Source organism: Hydra vulgaris, chromosome 11 (genome assembly GCF_038396675.1).
Source record: "Hydra vulgaris chromosome 11, alternate assembly HydraT2T_AEP".
NCBI lineage: Eukaryota > Metazoa > Cnidaria > Hydrozoa > Anthoathecata > Hydridae > Hydra > Hydra vulgaris.
The window spans coordinates 606528-626523 of NC_088930.1; the positions used below are offsets into that span (position 1 = coordinate 606528).

At 25.7% G+C, this 19996-nt stretch overlaps 1 protein-coding gene across 1 annotated transcript in view; it reads right to left on the reverse strand.

The window, feature by feature from the left end:
* The window catches only part of LOC136087324 (uncharacterized), a 184821-nt gene that overhangs the window by 69737 nt on the left and 95088 nt on the right, over positions 1 to 19996 (reverse strand). Inside the window, exons 6-7 of the mRNA XM_065809750.1 lie at positions 18657 to 18997; positions 4104 to 4345 (exon numbers count right to left, since the gene is read on the reverse strand). Of these exons, the coding sequence (XP_065665822.1) occupies positions 4104 to 4345; positions 18657 to 18997 (583 nt within the window). The remainder of the gene's footprint in view (positions 1 to 4103; positions 4346 to 18656; positions 18998 to 19996) is intronic.

Genomic DNA, 19996 nt, shown 5'->3' on the forward strand with positions numbered 1-19996 from the left:
TATTCCTGAGCCAACTCTGTATTGGAATACTTAAAAGAACTTTAAAAAAATATAATCGGTGTATAATCGTATTACTCTATACAGCGTACGTACGGCAGATTATGGATTATTATGCTCTAGTTTAAAAAAGAATAAGTTTAACGTTAAGCAACAAAAATTATTCCCAATGTGCATAAAATTAACTACTTGTCACAACTGGCAAATATTAGTCTCAGCTTATTTGCTAAATGTAGATCAAGAGAAAACCTAATCAATTTTAAAAAATAATTAAAAAGTCGATATTGTACAAAGGAATCGCCGAATTAGTCGAAAACGTGTTCATGCAAGCAAATTCTAATAAAGTGCAAGTTTTTTTGTTGTGGCAGGCATAAAACTAAATAGACTCATTAAAAACAGTCAAAAAATTTAAGACAAGCTTCGGTAGTTGCTGCCAATTCGGCAAAACAGTTCAAAACCAATTAAAATAAATGCAATCATTCACTATGTGTCAACTATGCAACTATACGAGTGCAACCAAATAATGCCTATTTAGTTTCTTTATATAAAAGTGCTGCATTTTTCAGTTTAGAGAAATAACTATGTAACTGTTTAGAGACAAAGTTCTTCAAGTTTTATCATCACAAAGTTCATTATTTGTACACGAAAATTACTAAATTATTCAAAAGTATTAAAAAAAATTAATTTCCCTCTGGAGAGAACAAGTGCAACTCGACAAAATGTTGACCAAGCTGATTTTCGCTATCAATATTTCGTTGCGAATCTTTTTTTGTCGATCAAAGCCTTGCATCTTCGAGGCATAGATTCGATCAAGTAAAACTTTGTGGAAACGCTGCCCAGGCCTTTTGGGTTTGTTCAAAAAGTTGATCCTTATTACGAACACCTTTACGATTAATTCTGCGAGTGACGATCTCCCACAGGTTCTCGCTAGGGTTGAGATCCGGAGATTGAGGGGGCCAATCCATCAACGATGGGTGGTTGTCTTGAAACCACTGCTTGACAACTTTTGCAGTGTGTTTCGGGTCGTTTTCTTGCTGAAAAACCCTCTTTATTGGGATATTCCATTCAGCATGAGATAACATAACATATTTCAGTATAATTTTATACATGAAACGGTCCATTATTCCATCGTTTCGATGTATTGGACCTAGACCGTTAGCAGAAAAACAACCATAGACCATTACATTGCCTCCACCAACTTTTACGGTTGTATGGCAGTAACGTAAATCGAGGCGTTTTCCGGCTGGTCGTTTTACACGGCAAATGCCATCGCTCCCAATGATGTTGAACTTCGATTTATCACTCAACAGGACAGTTCGCCATTTCTGCACATTCCATTCAATATGAGATGTAGCAAACAGGAGTCTTTTTTTCTGGTTTTTTAGTGAAATCAGCTGTTTCTTCGCAGGGCGTCGAGAAAAAAATCCGGCTTCAACGGCACGCCATCTGATTGTTCGGTCTGATACAGGCAGCTCCAATTGCTTTTGTATCTCGACTGATGATATCCAGGGATCCTTCCTGACGGATCTTACGATCATAGAATTCTTTTTAGAAGTGGTGGAACGCGGTCTTCCACCGTTGTTATCTGTTGCCAACATCCTCGTAGAACGATATTTGGAACATAGTCTTGATACGGTCCATTTTTTCACGCGATATTTATCACAAATACTTTTTTGTGACATTCCACTTACGTAATCGCCAATAAGTTTCTTTCTTAGTTCCAATCCAAGACTGTCGGCAGCCATTTTTGCACTTGAAGTCATAAAAATAATAAAAATAAATAATCACGCTTCTCAAGGCTTACCATGTTACATTTACCTTGTGATGATACGATAATGCTCTGTGGAACACAACGTCTTGGTTGGATGTGGACTGTATTGATGTAATGAAACACTTGTTGTATTTTACTTCTTGTATTGATGTTCTTCGATAAAACACTTTGATAAAACTCACTTCGATAAACTGTCTTGATAATACTGACTGATTGACTTCCATATATTGACTAAATTACATGTCGATTTACATGTCTCTTATATAGTAAAAAGAACCTGTGTGATCCTGTTCTAGAAGATTCTAGATGCATCTATTCGATGCTTCTGCAAGCAAATGGATGCGTCTGGATGCTTCTGAATGTTTCTGGATTTTTCTGGATGCTACTGGATGCATCCAGATGCTTCTTACGGAAACTTCTGAAGGATTCTGCATGCTTCTGGAAACTTCTGGAAACTTCTGGATACTTCCTTCGTTAATTAAAAAACTTCCGTGACGTTGACACAGACCAGACTTAAGAAAATGAATCTAATCAAATAAGTTGCACTTGTTTTGTCCGCTGCAAAATGGCACTTGTCAACGAAATTCTGCCTGTGTACTGTCACCTGTCAGCTGATTGCTCATGTCACGGCATGCTATGCTCCAGACTCCTGAACTGTTTGCTGTGGTAGTATAGTTCGTTTCGTTTTTAAGACATGTAAAATAAGGAACATTTTTTAGCATTGTTCGATGTTGGTTGCAAATGTTTTGTCCAGTACTGTATATATATATATATATATATATATATATATATATATATATATATATATATATATATATATATATATGTATATATATATATATATATATATATATATATATATATATATATATATATATATATATATATATACTTGTATAGTTGCATTTATTATAACTAGTTTTAACTGTTTGACCAAATTGGCAGCAACTACCAAAGCTTGTTGTAAATATTTTGACTGTTTCCAATAAGTCTAGTTTAGTTTTATGCCTTTCACAACAAAAAAATCTCCATTTCCATAGAATTTGAATCATACTTAACTTATAATAATATTATGGCAAATAATAACTTATCTGAAAAAAAACTACTTGATGCTGTAAATCTAATTAAATCATATAAAGATAATGGAATTGATGATGTTAGTAGCAATATAATAATTAAATCAATATTTTATTTAAAAAATCCGCTTTTGCACATGTTCAGTCATTTTTCTGAACAAGGAATCTTTCCTGATAAACTAAAAGTTGCAAGGGTATACCAGTTCTAAAGTCTGGTGATGCAGCTTGTATGGCAAAGTATAGACCTATTTCGATACTACCATGCTTCGCAAAAATATTGCAACATATTATGTATAAAAAACTGTTCTATTTCTTAGATATTATTAACATTTTTTATAATAAACAATTTGGATTTAAAACAGGTCACTTTATTGATAAGGCAATTGTTCATCTTGTACGTGATATTCTTAAATCGTTTGATGAAAACAAATATAATTTAGGCAATTTTATTGATCTCAGCAAGTCTTTTGACACTGTAAATCATTATATTTTATTAAACTAATTAAAAAACTACGGTAATAAACACTAAAACCTTAAATGGTTTAAAAGCTACCTGTCAAATAGACAGCAATATATTTCTCATAATTACGGAAATACTAACAACAATAAGCACAATATTTTGTAGACCACATTTTAAGATTTTTTATATATATATATATATATATATATATATATATATATATATATATATATATATATATATATATATATATATATATGTATAAATATATATATATATATATATATATATATATATATATATATATATATATATATATATATATATATATATATATATATATATATATATATATATATATATAAATATATATATATATATATTTTTTGTAGAACACATTTTAAGATTTATATATATATATATATATATACATATATATATATATATATATATATATATATATATATATATATATATATATATATATATATATATATATATATATATATATATAATGTGAGAGACAAACATATATATATATATATAAAATATATATATATTTATATAAATATATGCATTTATATATATTTATATATATAAATATGTATATATATTTATATATATATATAAATAAATATAATGGGAGAGATAAAAATGTAAATATATATATATATATATATATATATATATATATATAGAGAGAGAGAGAGAGAGAGAGAGAGAGAGAGAGAGAGAGAGAGAGAGAGAGAGAGAGGCAAAGGTGTGGTAGATTACATATAATCAGTAAATAACAAATTACCTGAAATATATACTGACTTTGCCAATGTTGTCCAGTTTAATTCTTTTGCAGTAATTTTTTCAAAATCTTTGGTGTATTTATACCTGTAGCATAGCCCAGTTAGTGCTACATTACTACAAAAAACAATATTGGGAGCAGGAAAATGTACACCCGGAAGCTCTTTTAATTCCATAAGATAAGGCATAATTGTTGGATATTTAGAAGGTGATCCAAAGTATTGAGCAATACAGAATCGCTTTTCACTGAAATTATAGTTCTTTATTAAAATTATATTTAATAATATTCTCTTATAAAAATATTATTCAATAAATGAATAACGGGAAATTGGAATTGCAATTACTCAAAAGCATTCTTAAATTGAAGATATCAGTTGAGCCCTATCCCTGATTCATGTAGTAGATAAATAATTATTCAATTAATTATTTTTAAGAAGTTTACTTTTTTGAAAGTTTAACTTTGTAGCATAATTAAAAATAATTTGTTATTATGTTGCTTTTAAACATACTGCAAAAAATTAACAAAATTAGTAATTTTGTTAAATAAAAACGGAACGCGTTCTGGTAATGCAAAAAATCACCCAAATGGCATTCCATCCTTTACAAAACACTGCTGGATCTGATAATATTACATATATTAAAATAGTAAAGACTCTAAACTAAATATACATATTTTCTAAAAACTCAACTTTTATCTAAACAAGTGTAATGTGACAAGCAACTAAGTAGTAATAACATGTAGTGAATAACATAATCAAAAAACATAAAGCAATAAGACTTCGCAACTTTTGTAATACAATATATTAGTGACTTCTGGAAATATTTGTAAAATCCTAAAAATACAATAAGCAAATATCAGAACAATTACTACACTTCGCTATCTTAAAACAGTCCTATCACCTATACTACGCTTCTTTAAAACAGTCCTATTATGGGTGGAAAAGGCAAATATTTAAAAGATATTTGCTATTTTAAAACACCTAGCTAGCAACCTCTAGCCTAACCCCAGATAAAAAATGCATTTAATTGAAATATAAATAACACTGAATAACAAAAATTGCAATGTTTTTTTTTTTAGAGCAAAAGGAAAGTTAAAATTAAATTAATTATGTCGACGGAGTTCCCAAAATATAAATATATATATTTTATTCTTTAAAATTTTAAAATTTTACGTTGGTTCAATGTTGTATTTTAAGTTAGCGCAACGTTGTATTTTACGTTGGCACAACGTTGTACTTTAAGTTGGCATATGTTGGCACAACGTTGTACTTACGTTGGCGGAAAGTTAAATTTTACGTTATAACAACGTTGTGTTTTATATTTTTCGAAAATAAAATATCCGGACTAAAACTCTAGATCCAGGTAACGCCAAACACATAAATTTATCCAATGGTGATTAGTATTATGGTTTTTACTTCTCCGGCTAATCGCCATACAGAGGCCACATACCAAGGTCCACAGAGGAGAGGTTCAAACTCCTAAAACAGTATCATAACCCACCTCCGCAGACTGAGATAAGTTAATTTAGAAGAACAAAAGATATTAAAGTGAAAGTCAGAAGAAGGCAAGTTGGAAAGATAGAATAAAGAAAGACGACAAAACGGTCAGGTAAGAAAGACAAAAACTAAAAAATATAAAATAAAATCCAACGTTGATCAATATACATTGAATCAACGTTGGATTTTATGCATTGGATAAATGTTGGGTTTAGATCGTATAACAATCAACATTTTGCAATGTTTTTACATACGTATTACAAATGTAAGTACAGAAGCTCTTTTTATTTGTGTTGGTATTAATCTTTTATTTGATATCACTGCTAAATAAATGAGGTTGGATTAACGTTGTAATTGAATTGTAAAAAATACCTGACGTTTAGGACTGTTTAACATACATAGGCCATTTGTAAGTGTGCTAAATGGGTTGTGTTATGCATTTTTGGAACGAATATTGCTCTTATGAAATCAAATTCCAAATCCAAAACTTTAGCATTTTTTTTTCATCTTTAGCAGCATCAGATGTATCATGCTTTAAAACTAACCAGAACTTATTGCTCCTTATTTGGGAACTACTAATATTTCGTTTTTAAGCACTACAATTTAAGCATTTTAAGAAAAATGATTTGATATGTTCTAATATACCTTGAAACCTCTTTTAAACCTCTCCCATCATCTGGAGTTTTTTCTATGAGCTTTATTTGTCTAATTTTTCTTACCCTTTTCTTGCTAAATAAAAGTATAGCTTATGAGGCGTTGAAACATATACTTATTTGATCAGTGCACACCGTTACATAATTCTTGAAAAATACATTCTTTGTATTTCTGTGGTAACATTGTTTCTTGGTTGCCTTTGTTAGACATCGACTACATCAAAATTTTACAATGTCAAATTTACCATTGCAATGCTATTGCATGTAGACAATATGTTTATTTATCAATATTGTATAGAATAAATAAAGCAATCATAAACAAAATAATCCTTACATTTTTAATTTACATTACTAAAATGTCAGTTAGGCAGATTAGACAATGTCAAATTTGGGATCGCGATTTAAAAAATATATATATTCTAACTCATCTGCAATTAGATGTGGATGTTTAGATGGAAATTGTACATCGCAATGGTTAATATAGGCCTTACCCTTAAGTCTAACTTCTTTGATTTTATTTATACTATGATTTATCACCATCATTACGACAATTTCTTCTCCGAGGACTTCCATTTATTAACTCTTCCACTTCAAACAACATTTTAATACACTAAAAACGATGTTCGTTAATTGAATAATGTAATGAATGACTGTGATAGAAAGGAGTGTCATTCGGCTTTCGGCATGACTCACGGCTTTTTAACAAAAAATAAAACATTGAGTTATTCCCCTTTTATAAAAACTTTGATGTCTTTAAAATTATTGTGTCGTTTTGAAGTTATAAACTTTCTGTAAACACAAACTTTTGCGCGTATCCTCAACCAATACAAAACCAAATCTAACTCATTTTAATAAAAAAACTTGACTTCTTACCTTTTGACAAAAACCGGCTGAAATTTGGTTTTTATAATAAAATAAGGTAAGAAATATGAATTCCAAAAATATTGAAATATTAAAGGATTGCAATAAAAAATTATTTTATTAAAAAAAAAGACTTTGATCTTAAAATATCTGACTAAAACTTTTTTAAAAAAAGATTTTTTGAAAATAGTTTCTTTTTTATCGTTTTTTTAAAGTGATGATTATTGTCAAACTTTATAAACAGTTTTAAGACCAAACACAAACGAATTGAAATTAAATTTCTTTAACATACATAACGTTCATATATATCGTTAACTATTTTTGCATTCAAAAATAAGCACTGATTTTGTAAACAAAAACATTGATCATTTTGACATATTGTGCTTTAATGTGGAAATAATATGTCGCGTTATTTTTTAAAACTTTGACATAGATATTTTTAAAAAGTAGAATAGATAAACATCATGTGTTGTTATTTTTTGTAGTTATTACCGCATTATTAAAGTTACGCTAAAAAGCTTTGTTGTTGATCATAAATAAATTATTATTTAAGATATGTTGCGTCATCTTTTAAATACATTTGACCGGCTTCAAAAACTTGTTTAAATGTGCATGCTAAATTTAACTCTAAAATAATATTTATTAGACGTCTAATTTATATAAAATATATTTATTAGAGGTCTAATTTATATAAAATATATTTATTAGACGTCTAATTTTTTGCAGCAGAAAAGCTACTAAAGTTTTAATAAGGCACAATTATAAGCTAAAACAACGTATTGCGCAAATTGCAATACATTTCATAACAAGAAAAACTTTAGTCGAGCATAAAGTTATAAAATTAGTTGCAGTTTTCTTAAGGAATCTTTGTAACCAGATTTTGTTACTTAAATGTACATTAAATGTCATTTTGTAGAATATACTTTTTTAATGAAATTTTTACCTTGACATACTAATTTAGGCTATTTCCAATGATGTATAATAATTAAATATAAAATCAGTTTTAATTTGGTACACACATACCAAACCATAACTGTAAAAATTAAAGCATGTAAATAACCATGATGTGAAAAAAGCGTTCAGTAACCTTTATTTTAGGCACGCGTGTCAAGTTTTGAACTTTTAAAATATTCAGCTACTATATTAGATTGGGAAGAGCTTAGAATTAGTATTTTAATGGTGAAAATTTTATTGAAAAAGAAATGTTCTACTAAAAGTTATGCACATTTCAGTATTTTGATTATAAAGATTACTCAAGAAATTTGCGAAAAACTTAATCTTCGGTTAACAATACTTTTTGATAGATTTTTAATTTTCATTTTTTTTTGTAAGCTTGTTTTGATTAAATATTCTGCAAAGTCAAAATTAAGTTATATATTCTGATACAAAAATTTGGTGTCTGCTACACAAAAACAAAGAATTTAAGAATATTAAATCTAATAATAGACTTAGTAACTATAAAAAGGATTAACACAAAAATAAAGTTTAACGATTTTGAAATATGTTTAAGTTGATTTAAAGTTCTAAAAAATAATACAACATAATACATCTTTACAACACGCATACCAAGCATGCTATGTTAAAATGATCTAAATTTTTTTTACAAAATCCGTGCCATAAAGCAAAGAATACACAACAACCTAATTAATGTCCACTTATTAAGTAGTGAAACTGTTGGATTTCTCAAATATAAATGTCAAATAATATTGACATTTATATTATTGACATTTTATTGCCATCAAATAGCATCTAATTGCATTTTAAGTCATGTTCATTGATTTTTTCCCCAAAAATCCTATTAATAAATAGCTCAGTATAATCTTTTAGAGCAAATACTTTAAAATATTATTTTTAAATGTAAAACCGAAATTCATAGTTTTTAAAATAATAGCACCTTAGGATTTAAGTGAAAAGATTTATTATGAACCGTAAGGTATAAATTTTTGCTTCTTAATCTCTAATTACCCAAACTATGATAGCAGTTTATTAAAGATGCCTACCGTATAGGTCAATAATGTAGCGCAAAAATATATCTTTGTACTCAAGCTATTTACTGTTTTGCTTATACTTTGATTAATGTTGATAAAAATCAACATAAGCATTTTCTAAAGTTTGTTTACTATAGAGCCCTTAGGGAGATACTTTGTGACTGATAAAATCTTTTATGTTGCAGAAGACAGTGTAAAATTTGAGTGTTAGTGCATGCAATAGTTATAATTAAGAAACACCTTTTGAAATTTTTCATTTTTTAAGCTAAATTCGGCTGAAGGATGTATCCAAAGCAAGCCTCAACAATTCAATTGAAACTTTTGAATGCTTCATTGATGTGAATAAAATTTGGAAATAGTTTTTTTATCAGCAAGTTGCTACAGCGCTTCCAGATTTCAAAGAAACACCCTGCATTCATTTTCCTTAAACTGGCCCCCGTAATATTTAGTGGGACTAGGAAGACAGCCTGCCATTTAATAGTTTCTACCCAAGCGGTTTAAAGGATCTTGAAAAGACGATTGACAACTTCTAAAAGAAGATGCAATTCCATTGGTGGGATGATTTCCAAATTCATAACATTGTCAAGCCAGGTAACAATTACATTTTAAATGACACTGCTGAACAGGTTTAGCAACAACTCATCAAATTGCTGGAAAAACTTTAGACTTAATATTGACAAAATCCAGAGTTCGCAACTTTCCAGATATGGCATGACAGATGGGTTTGACATCACACCATGTGCCAGGATACATACTTGTTTGAGTTTGAAGGCCAGAAGTTATACTTGATATCTATCATATCACAAACCAAATTTAGTTTCACTTCATTTGCGTTTTTAGGTGACCATTTGATTTGATTGACATTAAAGTGCGTTTCTTATTCCACAACATGAATTTTCTCTCGACTCCAGTGTCTTTGCCAGTCCTTTGAGTCAAAGGTTGCTATTGTGGCGGTGAGCTGGTTTCATCCATTAATACAGTATTGATAACGCTTAGACAAAACATGAGAAATCATTTGTCACCATAATATGCTAGCCTAATAAAATAGCAACCACACATTTTTCGATATTATAATATGATTCACAAGGCATAATAAATCTTTGCAGTTAGCAACAACACCAACTGTACTAGAAACTCCTTTTCTGGATGTGGTTTTCAAGTCACAGCAGGTGAAAAAATCACTTAAGTGTTGACTTGCTCTTAAAAAGCTCATGTAAAAATTTGGATCAACCGTCTTGCTGCTTGTTGTTTGGTTTACAGTTCTGAAAAGTTTTTTTAATCCGTTTGTTGACAGCTTTGTATTTAATTATACATTTACAAAGGCTAGAGTGGACAATTTCGGAGCGCTTGATGGTACCTGGTTACTACATTGACCTTAAACCAAAATATAAGTATTTTATATTTGTAATAAACTTGGTTTTGTCAGTCTGTATAAAACTTTGTAAAGAGATTAGTAATTTGTAAAAAATATACTTCCTGAAATCTATCTAGTCTCATTTAGTTAATAGTTAAACTTTTTTTTTAATATATATGAAAAATTTACTCTGACAAATTCACTTAGAGAATAAAATTCACTTTCACGTTATTTGTTTTTAAAGAGATTAGAAATTTTTATAAAATGTACTATCTGAAATCTATGTTTTTTCATTTCTTAATATTCAAGATTTTCTTCCGATCTATATGTAAAAATTGTTTAATTGTAAATATTTACCTGAAATAAATGTAAGTCGAGACTTGCTGGATGCTTAAACAAGTTGAATAGTTTTTTCCGTTGATAATTCTTTATCGGAAATAACTTAAAATGCAATTTGTTTGACTGCTAGGCACATTTTGCTTCAACAGATTAAAGGTTTTCCCTAAAAAGTATTTAAAAAGATTTGTTGAAAGCATTTTTCTAAAAGTTCGAGGCGTGTGCTTCAATGTATTCTCAATGATGGTTGTTCCTCAAGAGGATGTTTTTCTTGTAGCTTTGAACAACCAATTTGCTAGATTAGACAACAACACAATCTGTCTATCGTTTCATGTCTCACTTTTATTGAGTTAAAATCAAACAAAGGAGGTAATGCAACTTCTTTCCCTTTTAGTTTCCTGCGCAAAACAGTTTTGACAATTCGCAGAGTCTTTGTGGTACCCGAGTATCACTGATATTCGGTACCACAAGATATTCGAGTATCAATATTAATGATACTCGGGTACCACAAGGACTCTGTGAGTATCAGTGATACTCAGAGGAACTTTCAAATATTTATCATAAATATTTGCTTGATTTGGCAAAGTGAAAAGTTATTAAATCTGACTTCGTTAAATCAAACTCCGCTGTGAACAAAGATTAACTTTAAATTATATTGCATGGCAATCCACATAAGATACTTACAAATGTTATTACTTAAAAAAATAACAAAACTAAGAAGATATTTACTTGACTTAATCAAAGAAGTGTTTAAATTCCGGGAAATAATTCTTGAACTTTTTTTACTTACGAAAATATAAATATTTAATTAATGAAAATCTTTAAAATAATGGGAATAAGAGATTAAATTAATGAGATCTTATTTGATGACGCAGCCCAAAAAACCACTTACTGCTCTTTAAATGACTATTCTCCTTTTTATATCTTTTTCATATTTTTTTTACAGAGATTTTTTCTATTTGTGCAACTACAATTATTTTAATCATATTTTTGCAAACTTTAATAAGAAAAAACCCTGATCTGTTATTATGATAGATTAATTTTCCTCTTTTGTTTTTCACAGTTTCTCTTTTTAAACAGAGAAACTGTGAAAAACAAAAATATAAAATATTTTTGTTTTTCACAGTTTCTCTGTTTAAAAAGAAATTATTACTTTTCATTTTCAACTATTTTTTAACATTTTATCCGATAGTCTATGCACATGTAGCAGAGATAAAAAAATATGGGCAATATTACTTTTTGGTAATAAGTAAATATTATAAAATAAAAAATATTTCAAAAAAAAAAAACATAAGTCATAAGTGTATAACTAGTATGATAAAGTAAAACGCTTTGAATCTCAGCAATCGCTCAACATTATTAATAAATATTTAAAATTCTGCAGAAAAAAGAAAACATTCAAAGGAATAGAGAGAGAAAATTCAAAGATCGGAAGGGATCATTTCAACTTGGCTCATATAAAAATAGATTATAAGTACAGTAATAACTTGAAAATATTCTAAAAACTATTGTTGGTAATTAAAAAATTTGAAATTCAAGTTAACATTTTTATGGAATATACTAAATTGAGTTGATTTGTTGAGCTTCATAAACTTTTATATACTGTTGAACTGGGTATTTTAATAGGTTTTGAGCATTTTTGCAAACAATCTATTTGATATAGCATTTTTTTCATAATTTTTTTTCCTGATATAACATTTCCTGATATAACATGTCTAGGATTCCAGTAATCTTTATTTTTGTTTCATTTTTTAACAAATTATTTTCAAAACGTTATCAATCTCACTTCATCGTTAAAGTGACTTAGCTAATCTAATAATTCTTAATGGATTATAAATCTCAACTGATAAACCATCCTCTCAAAAGATAGTTAAGATTTACATTTGATATTTTTATTACATATGGATAGTTTTTTTTACATTTTACAAAACTAGAAAAAAATCTAAAAGCAAATTTATAATTTTTTACTGTTCAAACCATCAATTCTATACACAAGTTTGGTCATATATATATATATATATATATATATATATATATATATATATATATATATATATATATATATATATATATATATATATATATATATATATATATATATATATATATTTATATATATATATATATATATATATATATATATATATACATATATATATATATATATATATATATATATATATATATATATATATATATATATATATATATATATATATATATATATATATATATGTATATATTTAAATAGTTTTAAAATAAGTTCTGCAAAATAGCGTGCTCAATGTTCTTAAATGAACAGAGCAATTATAAATTAAATTTGTAAAAGATCACTTAACAAAAAATTTTCTCATTTTACAAAGTGTTTTATCAATTAAGACTCATCAGAAAAATGAAAGATCAAATAAGAAAACTTCAATTAAGCCAAAAATTAAATTACGGGAAATCGCAAATGTCATAACAAACTGTAAATTTGTACACAATAGTGGATATTTTGTGTACAAATTTACACTTTTAGTGCCAATATAATGTTTATTAGGTACAATCTAAGAGGAAACAACACACATTTTTATACCACATTTTTTGATAAACTGCTTCCACTGATTGGACAAATATTTTTTTTAATTACAATTACAACTTTTTGTAGTTTTTTCATTTAGGATTTCTTTTTTGCTTAACAAAGCACTATTGTGACTTTTTATAACTCTTTCGATATTTTTTATGCTACTGTAGCTAACTTTAATTGTATTTCAATTAAAAGTTTTATGTCATTTATTAGAGGGCAAGAAATACTTATCGAGCAATTTTAAAAACACTATTCCTATGTTAGTGGAAAAATTTTTGCTACATGAGGGGGAAGGGGGTTAACTAAATTACATTTCTAGTTCTATATCGTTTTTTTTATTCTTTTTTCAGGCTCAAACTTTAGTTCAAAATTTTAAAAACCATTTTTGAAGTGCATCTTCAAATAATCGTTTAGAGGAAATAAATACATTTTCATTAAAGGAGTTTTGGTGTAGCCTATTATTATTTGAAATTGGAATTGGTTTTAGAATTTGGGATGGATGATTTGAGTTAATATCAATATACAATAATTCATTGCTGGGTTTTTTAAAAGGCTTATCTAAATTTGCAGAAAGGTTAAGTGTGACATCAAGAAAGTTCACAACTTCTAAACTTATGTTTATTTTGGTTTTAGAGCCAATATTTTTAATTTATATATATACATATTTATATATACATATACATATAAATATATATATATATATATATATATATATATATATATATATATATATATATATACATATATATATATATATATATATATATATATATATATATATATATATATATATATATATATACATATATATATATATATATATATATTTATATATATATATATATATATATATATCCATATATATATATATATATATATATACATATATATATATATATATATATATATATATATATATATATATATATATATATATATATATATATATATATATATATATATATATATGTATATATATATATATATATATATATATACATATATATATATATATATATATATATATATATATACATATATATACATATATATATATATATATATATATATATATATATATATATATATATATATATATATATATATATATATATATATATATATAATATATATATATATATATATATATATATATATATATACATATATATATATAAACGAGGCGCGTCACAGGAAAAGGTATCAGGTCTTAGAAATGGAGTGACTGATACAGTTGCATAGAATTAGGAATGAGCCACAAAATAAAGTTAGCTAGATAACATCATTATTAAAGGTTTTACATTTTCTACAAGTTTTTCAAGGAAGTGCTTTAAAAATGAAGTTACAGTAAAAAAAAATTGAAAGTTAGAATCATTATAAAACGCTAATAATAAAGCCCACTCTATGTAGCAATTTGCAACTTTATAAAGAAAATTTGGATAAAAACAAAAAAGTTTTAACCAGCAGCACTCCCACAGTACATAATATCAACAGCTCTTATGAATTACAGCAATTTTATTTCTGAACGTTTAAAGACAGATTTATAAATTGCTGTTTCAGAGCCTGGTTTATCTTTGACATATGTCTTGTCATAGTTGAATTTATTACTATTAGGAACGCTTTGTAGCGTAACGTATGGTCCATCAAAATATGAACAAACTGAAACTTGAATTATTTCTGCATACTTTAAATTAATGATCTATCCTTTCCATTTAGTCGTTCAGTTGCTGACGCATATCTTTAATTATATATCATTTTGTATTGGTATTTGGTATTGCGCTGTAATCTGCCTGACATCCATGTTTTTTTATATTTTTTTGTTAGCTTTTGATGTGGTGACTACCAATGGTATACATATGATATTGATGCCTTGAAGTTTGTATATTCAAGTGAATGTTCTATAGATATTAAAGTGGAATATTTCAGTAGTATTATAACATACACTATTCAGGTGGAACATACCACTGGAACATCCAAATATGGATTTTTAGAAAGCATTATATGCCAAGTAATTAAAATTATACAAAATTAGGCATTTTTTAGGGATGTTTAAACGTCATATTTTGTCGTATGAGTGGGGTTAACCAACACATTTGTGCAAGTTAAAATCACTTCACAATAATCAGAATCTTAAAAGTACATACAAAATATATTTATGAATATATTATAAATCTATACATATATATATTTAAATACCAGAAGAACTAAAAATAAACTGGTAGATACTAACAATTAGATTTTTAAGCCAACACTTTTTTAACTAGCAGAAAAAAATAATCAATTGACCCTGTTTCATCGTGAATATATATATATATATATATATATATATATATATATATATATATATATATATATATATATATATATATATATATATATATATATATATATGTATATATATAATTTCTTACAAATAAAAGTAAATAAACAATTGTAAATTTTTTTAAAAGCTTCTTTTTTTTAAAAATGGAACCCACGAAGAAAACGATTAGGAATTTACAACTTTTTCGGTTTTCTAAAGTTTGCTATTCAGGTAATTAGATTCAACATAGAAAGTTTCATTGGAGCTGTATTGGGAAATGCTCTTATGCTTGATTTATCTGGACTGTTAAATGAAAATCAAATCAATTATAGTTTTAGACAAATCCAAAGCAGATAGTCAAAAATGTCCTATATAAAAAGTGAGTTGTGAGATACATAAAGCTCTATGGATTAATTTGTTTTATGATACTCTAATCAAGTTTCAAGAAAAAGAGGTTGAAGAGATTTGCTTCGCATACTTGATGTTCGAAACTTTTTTCTTCCCGGGAATATTTTGTACTCAATAATAATGTCTAAGGAAGTAGATGCAAGATCTTTACTAATGTGGAGATTATTTGAAATTAGAAATTAAACTGTTAACAAATTTATTAGAATTTTAAAATTATCAAATCTGCTTGTATATGGTATGAGCTCCTTAATATTTTTTATTAAGACATCAAAATTGAAACACCAATAAAATCTCAAAGATTTTTCTTTCAATTTAGAAAGTTTTTAATGATCTGTCCAACATGTTTCCAAGACATCTCATATTGTAAAGCAGTAAGGTTGACAAAACATATTTTAGCCAAACATCTTTTTAAGTTTTTAGATTTTAGATTTTAGCAAAAATCATTTTTAACACCTTTTTTAAAAAAGAGTTTTATGTTTAAATGTTCTTTTATTTCTAAATGAAAATATAAAAACATACATAGTGAATTTCTGAATAACTCCTAATTATTTAATATTTAAATTCATTTGTATTAAAAGTTTGCTCATGCATTTTTTTTAATTTTTATCCCAACAACAAGTATTTACTTGGAGAAAATAACTATAAACTTTCCATTAAAAAAAAATCATTACAGTTTTCTTCAGGGTTTTGTAACAAATGTTTTATATAAATTCAACTTCAAAAAGTCTATAAATTATTGTTTAGAATTGCAATAGAAAGTCTATTGAAACTTCTATATAATTTCTATACATAATTCTATAGAATTTTTGCCGTTAAATATCTATAGGCCATTATATTTAAAGCCTATAGAAATGGTGTTAATTTTTTTATAGAAAACTAATAAAAATTTTTTATAAAAAACAGTATTGATTTTTATACAGAAACTTTTAAAGACTTTTTATTGCAATTCTATACACAAATCGGCTTTCGGTGGGATATTTCCTATTGGCTAAAAAAAAAAAAAAAAAAAATTTTGTTAAGTGATTTTCTACTACTAATATATGTATATATATATATATATATATATATATATATATATATATATATATATATATATATATATATATATATATATATATATATATATATATATATATATATATATATATATATATATATATATATAATATATATATATATATATATATATATATATATATATATATATATATAAATATATATATATATATATATATATATATATACATATATATATATATATATATATATATAAATATATATATATATATATATATATATATATCTATATATTTGTCAAACTAAAAACGATACCAATAACTTGCGCTCACACATATGCAATTAAAATATTATCTTAAAACTATTAGCATGCATTTTTAAGATTGCAAAAGTATATATGTAACGCAAACATTCTTCATCGGCGAAAAAAATTACACTTGAAAACGTTGATCCCAGCCAGCATAATTCCAGTTTATGTAGTCTTATGCCTGCTGGAATCATCTGCTGCTTACTTTTAGACATTTTTATAATATGTAAAAGACGTCATAAAAAGGTTGCAAACGTCTTTTAGATGTCTCATAGACGTATTTTATTTATTTTTACCTACAGGAATGAAGCAGTTTAATATTATACTTTAAATGTGAGTTTATCAAAGATGTTTTTAAACTAGTAAAACTCTCTTACTCCTATAATAATAAGAGGCGTGAGATCCTGCAACTTATGTTTCTGCAATAATAAGAATGCGACAGGTGATCACAAGATACAACAATGTCTTTTTAGCTGCACTAAGTAAGTAAAAATGTAAAAAGAAAGTAGGAAAATTGTATTTTAAATATTAATGTGAGCATTATACACATAAAAATATTATTTACATTGTTACCGTTTTACTTCAAAAGCCAAATGCTTTAGAATGCATTATTAACAACCTTTAGGTAGTAAATACATAAAAAATATTTTATTATTTTGAAAACCATTATTCAGAAGCAAAAATGCTTAATTAAAACTGAATCAATCTCAACAAACATACAAGATAAAAATTCCTCACGAGATGAAAACAAAAATTTTGAAACTCGTTCATAGTGTATAATGCTGCTTGTCAAAAATAGTTAAACAAACGAGTATAAATTTTTTTATAATATGACACTATTTGCTTGGAAAACTGCTTTTATTGAATTCACTCATGAGTTATTTTTCTTTTGTTAGCTTATAACTAATTTGATACATAGTAATATATACTTAGAGTATACTTAGAGTATTAGGTAACATAATACTCTAATGTATTTGTATTTTAATACTCTAAGTTTACTACTATTGGTATCTTTATAACAAACTTGAATTTTCAGAAAATATGATTTTTGAAAAATTTGAAATTAAATAAAATATCCGGAAACGAGATTTAGTTTAGAAAAGACTCTATGGTGATATCAATATATCCTAATCTTAAAACTGCTGTTTTTTTATTTTTTATCCGTGTTATCATAACACCTATATTATTATATATCACGTAACAGTATCTTTCTACGCAAAATTGGTAATTGGGTAAGCCAAAAAAAAAAAAAAAAATCTAAAAACATACTGGTTATTAATTGGATCAAACAAAAACAGGAGAATATTCTTATCAGAAACTCTTTCTTTTTCGCTAAATGATATAAGATTTTCTCCAGTTTTTTTTACATCAGAATTATTCTCCTTCGAACCAATTGTAAAGAAAAGACTAGCCATATCAGCAATTAGTAAATGCCGGTATACGGTTATATCTGAGTACAAATTAAGAAGCGATAAGCAGTTGTTGGACTTCTTTTTTTGATCTTTGAATATCTTTGAATCACCTTCTTCCTTTAAAGCCTTTTCAATATCAAATGAACATTTGCAAAATTTATCAATTTCATACTTTAACCTGCCTAAGAAATCTAAACCCTAAAAAAGAAAAAAATACTTATACAAATATAATAATTATAATACTTATAATAATAAAAATATTAATAATTACTTTAATTATTATAATATCATATATATATATATATATATATATATATATATATATATACATTTTATATATATATATATATATATATATATATAAATTTTATATATATATATGTATATATATATACATAAAATATGACATATATGTATATATATATATATATATATATATATTATATATATATATATATATATATATATATATATATATATATATATATATACATAAAATATGACATATATACATATATATATATAAAATATGACATATATATATATATATATATTTGTCATATTTTGTTTTTGTAATAATTTTCATAGGATAATACTTTTTTTTCACTTCTTAGTTTAATAAGTTTTATTTTTAACTAAATTCTTGATTTGCTTAATAACACATGGATTTTTGAAAGAACTGGTGTGTTTAAAGTCCAAAATAATACATTCGGCACAAACTTTTTCGTAAATTTTTAAAAAGTTTTTATAGGTCTTATTTGTAGTATCTTTATTAAATATTTCAATCCTCTTTATTTTATAAAACGCAAACTTTTTCCTTGTATTTTCTTTTTTTTTAAATATGATTCATAGTGTTAAACCTTTTGATACAAAACGTAGGTTCGTAGTTTCCCATTTTTAATTGTAATGGCTTTTATTATTTTGAACAATTTGATTCATTTGATTAATTTGATTTAAAGTGTAATTTGAGCAGTTATCAAATCTGGATTTTCAATAATAATCAATTTTATAAATAAAATTGTGTTTATTTGGTATATTTATTTTACTTTAATAGTGTTATTTTCGGTAGATGATAAAATCAAAAACCTATTCCAACGTTTGAAGTTTTGTGTAAATTAATGATCGGAAAATAACAAAATAAGTTTTTGCATTGATTTTTAAACACTTTTTAACAAAATCTAATTTTTTTTTAATTAT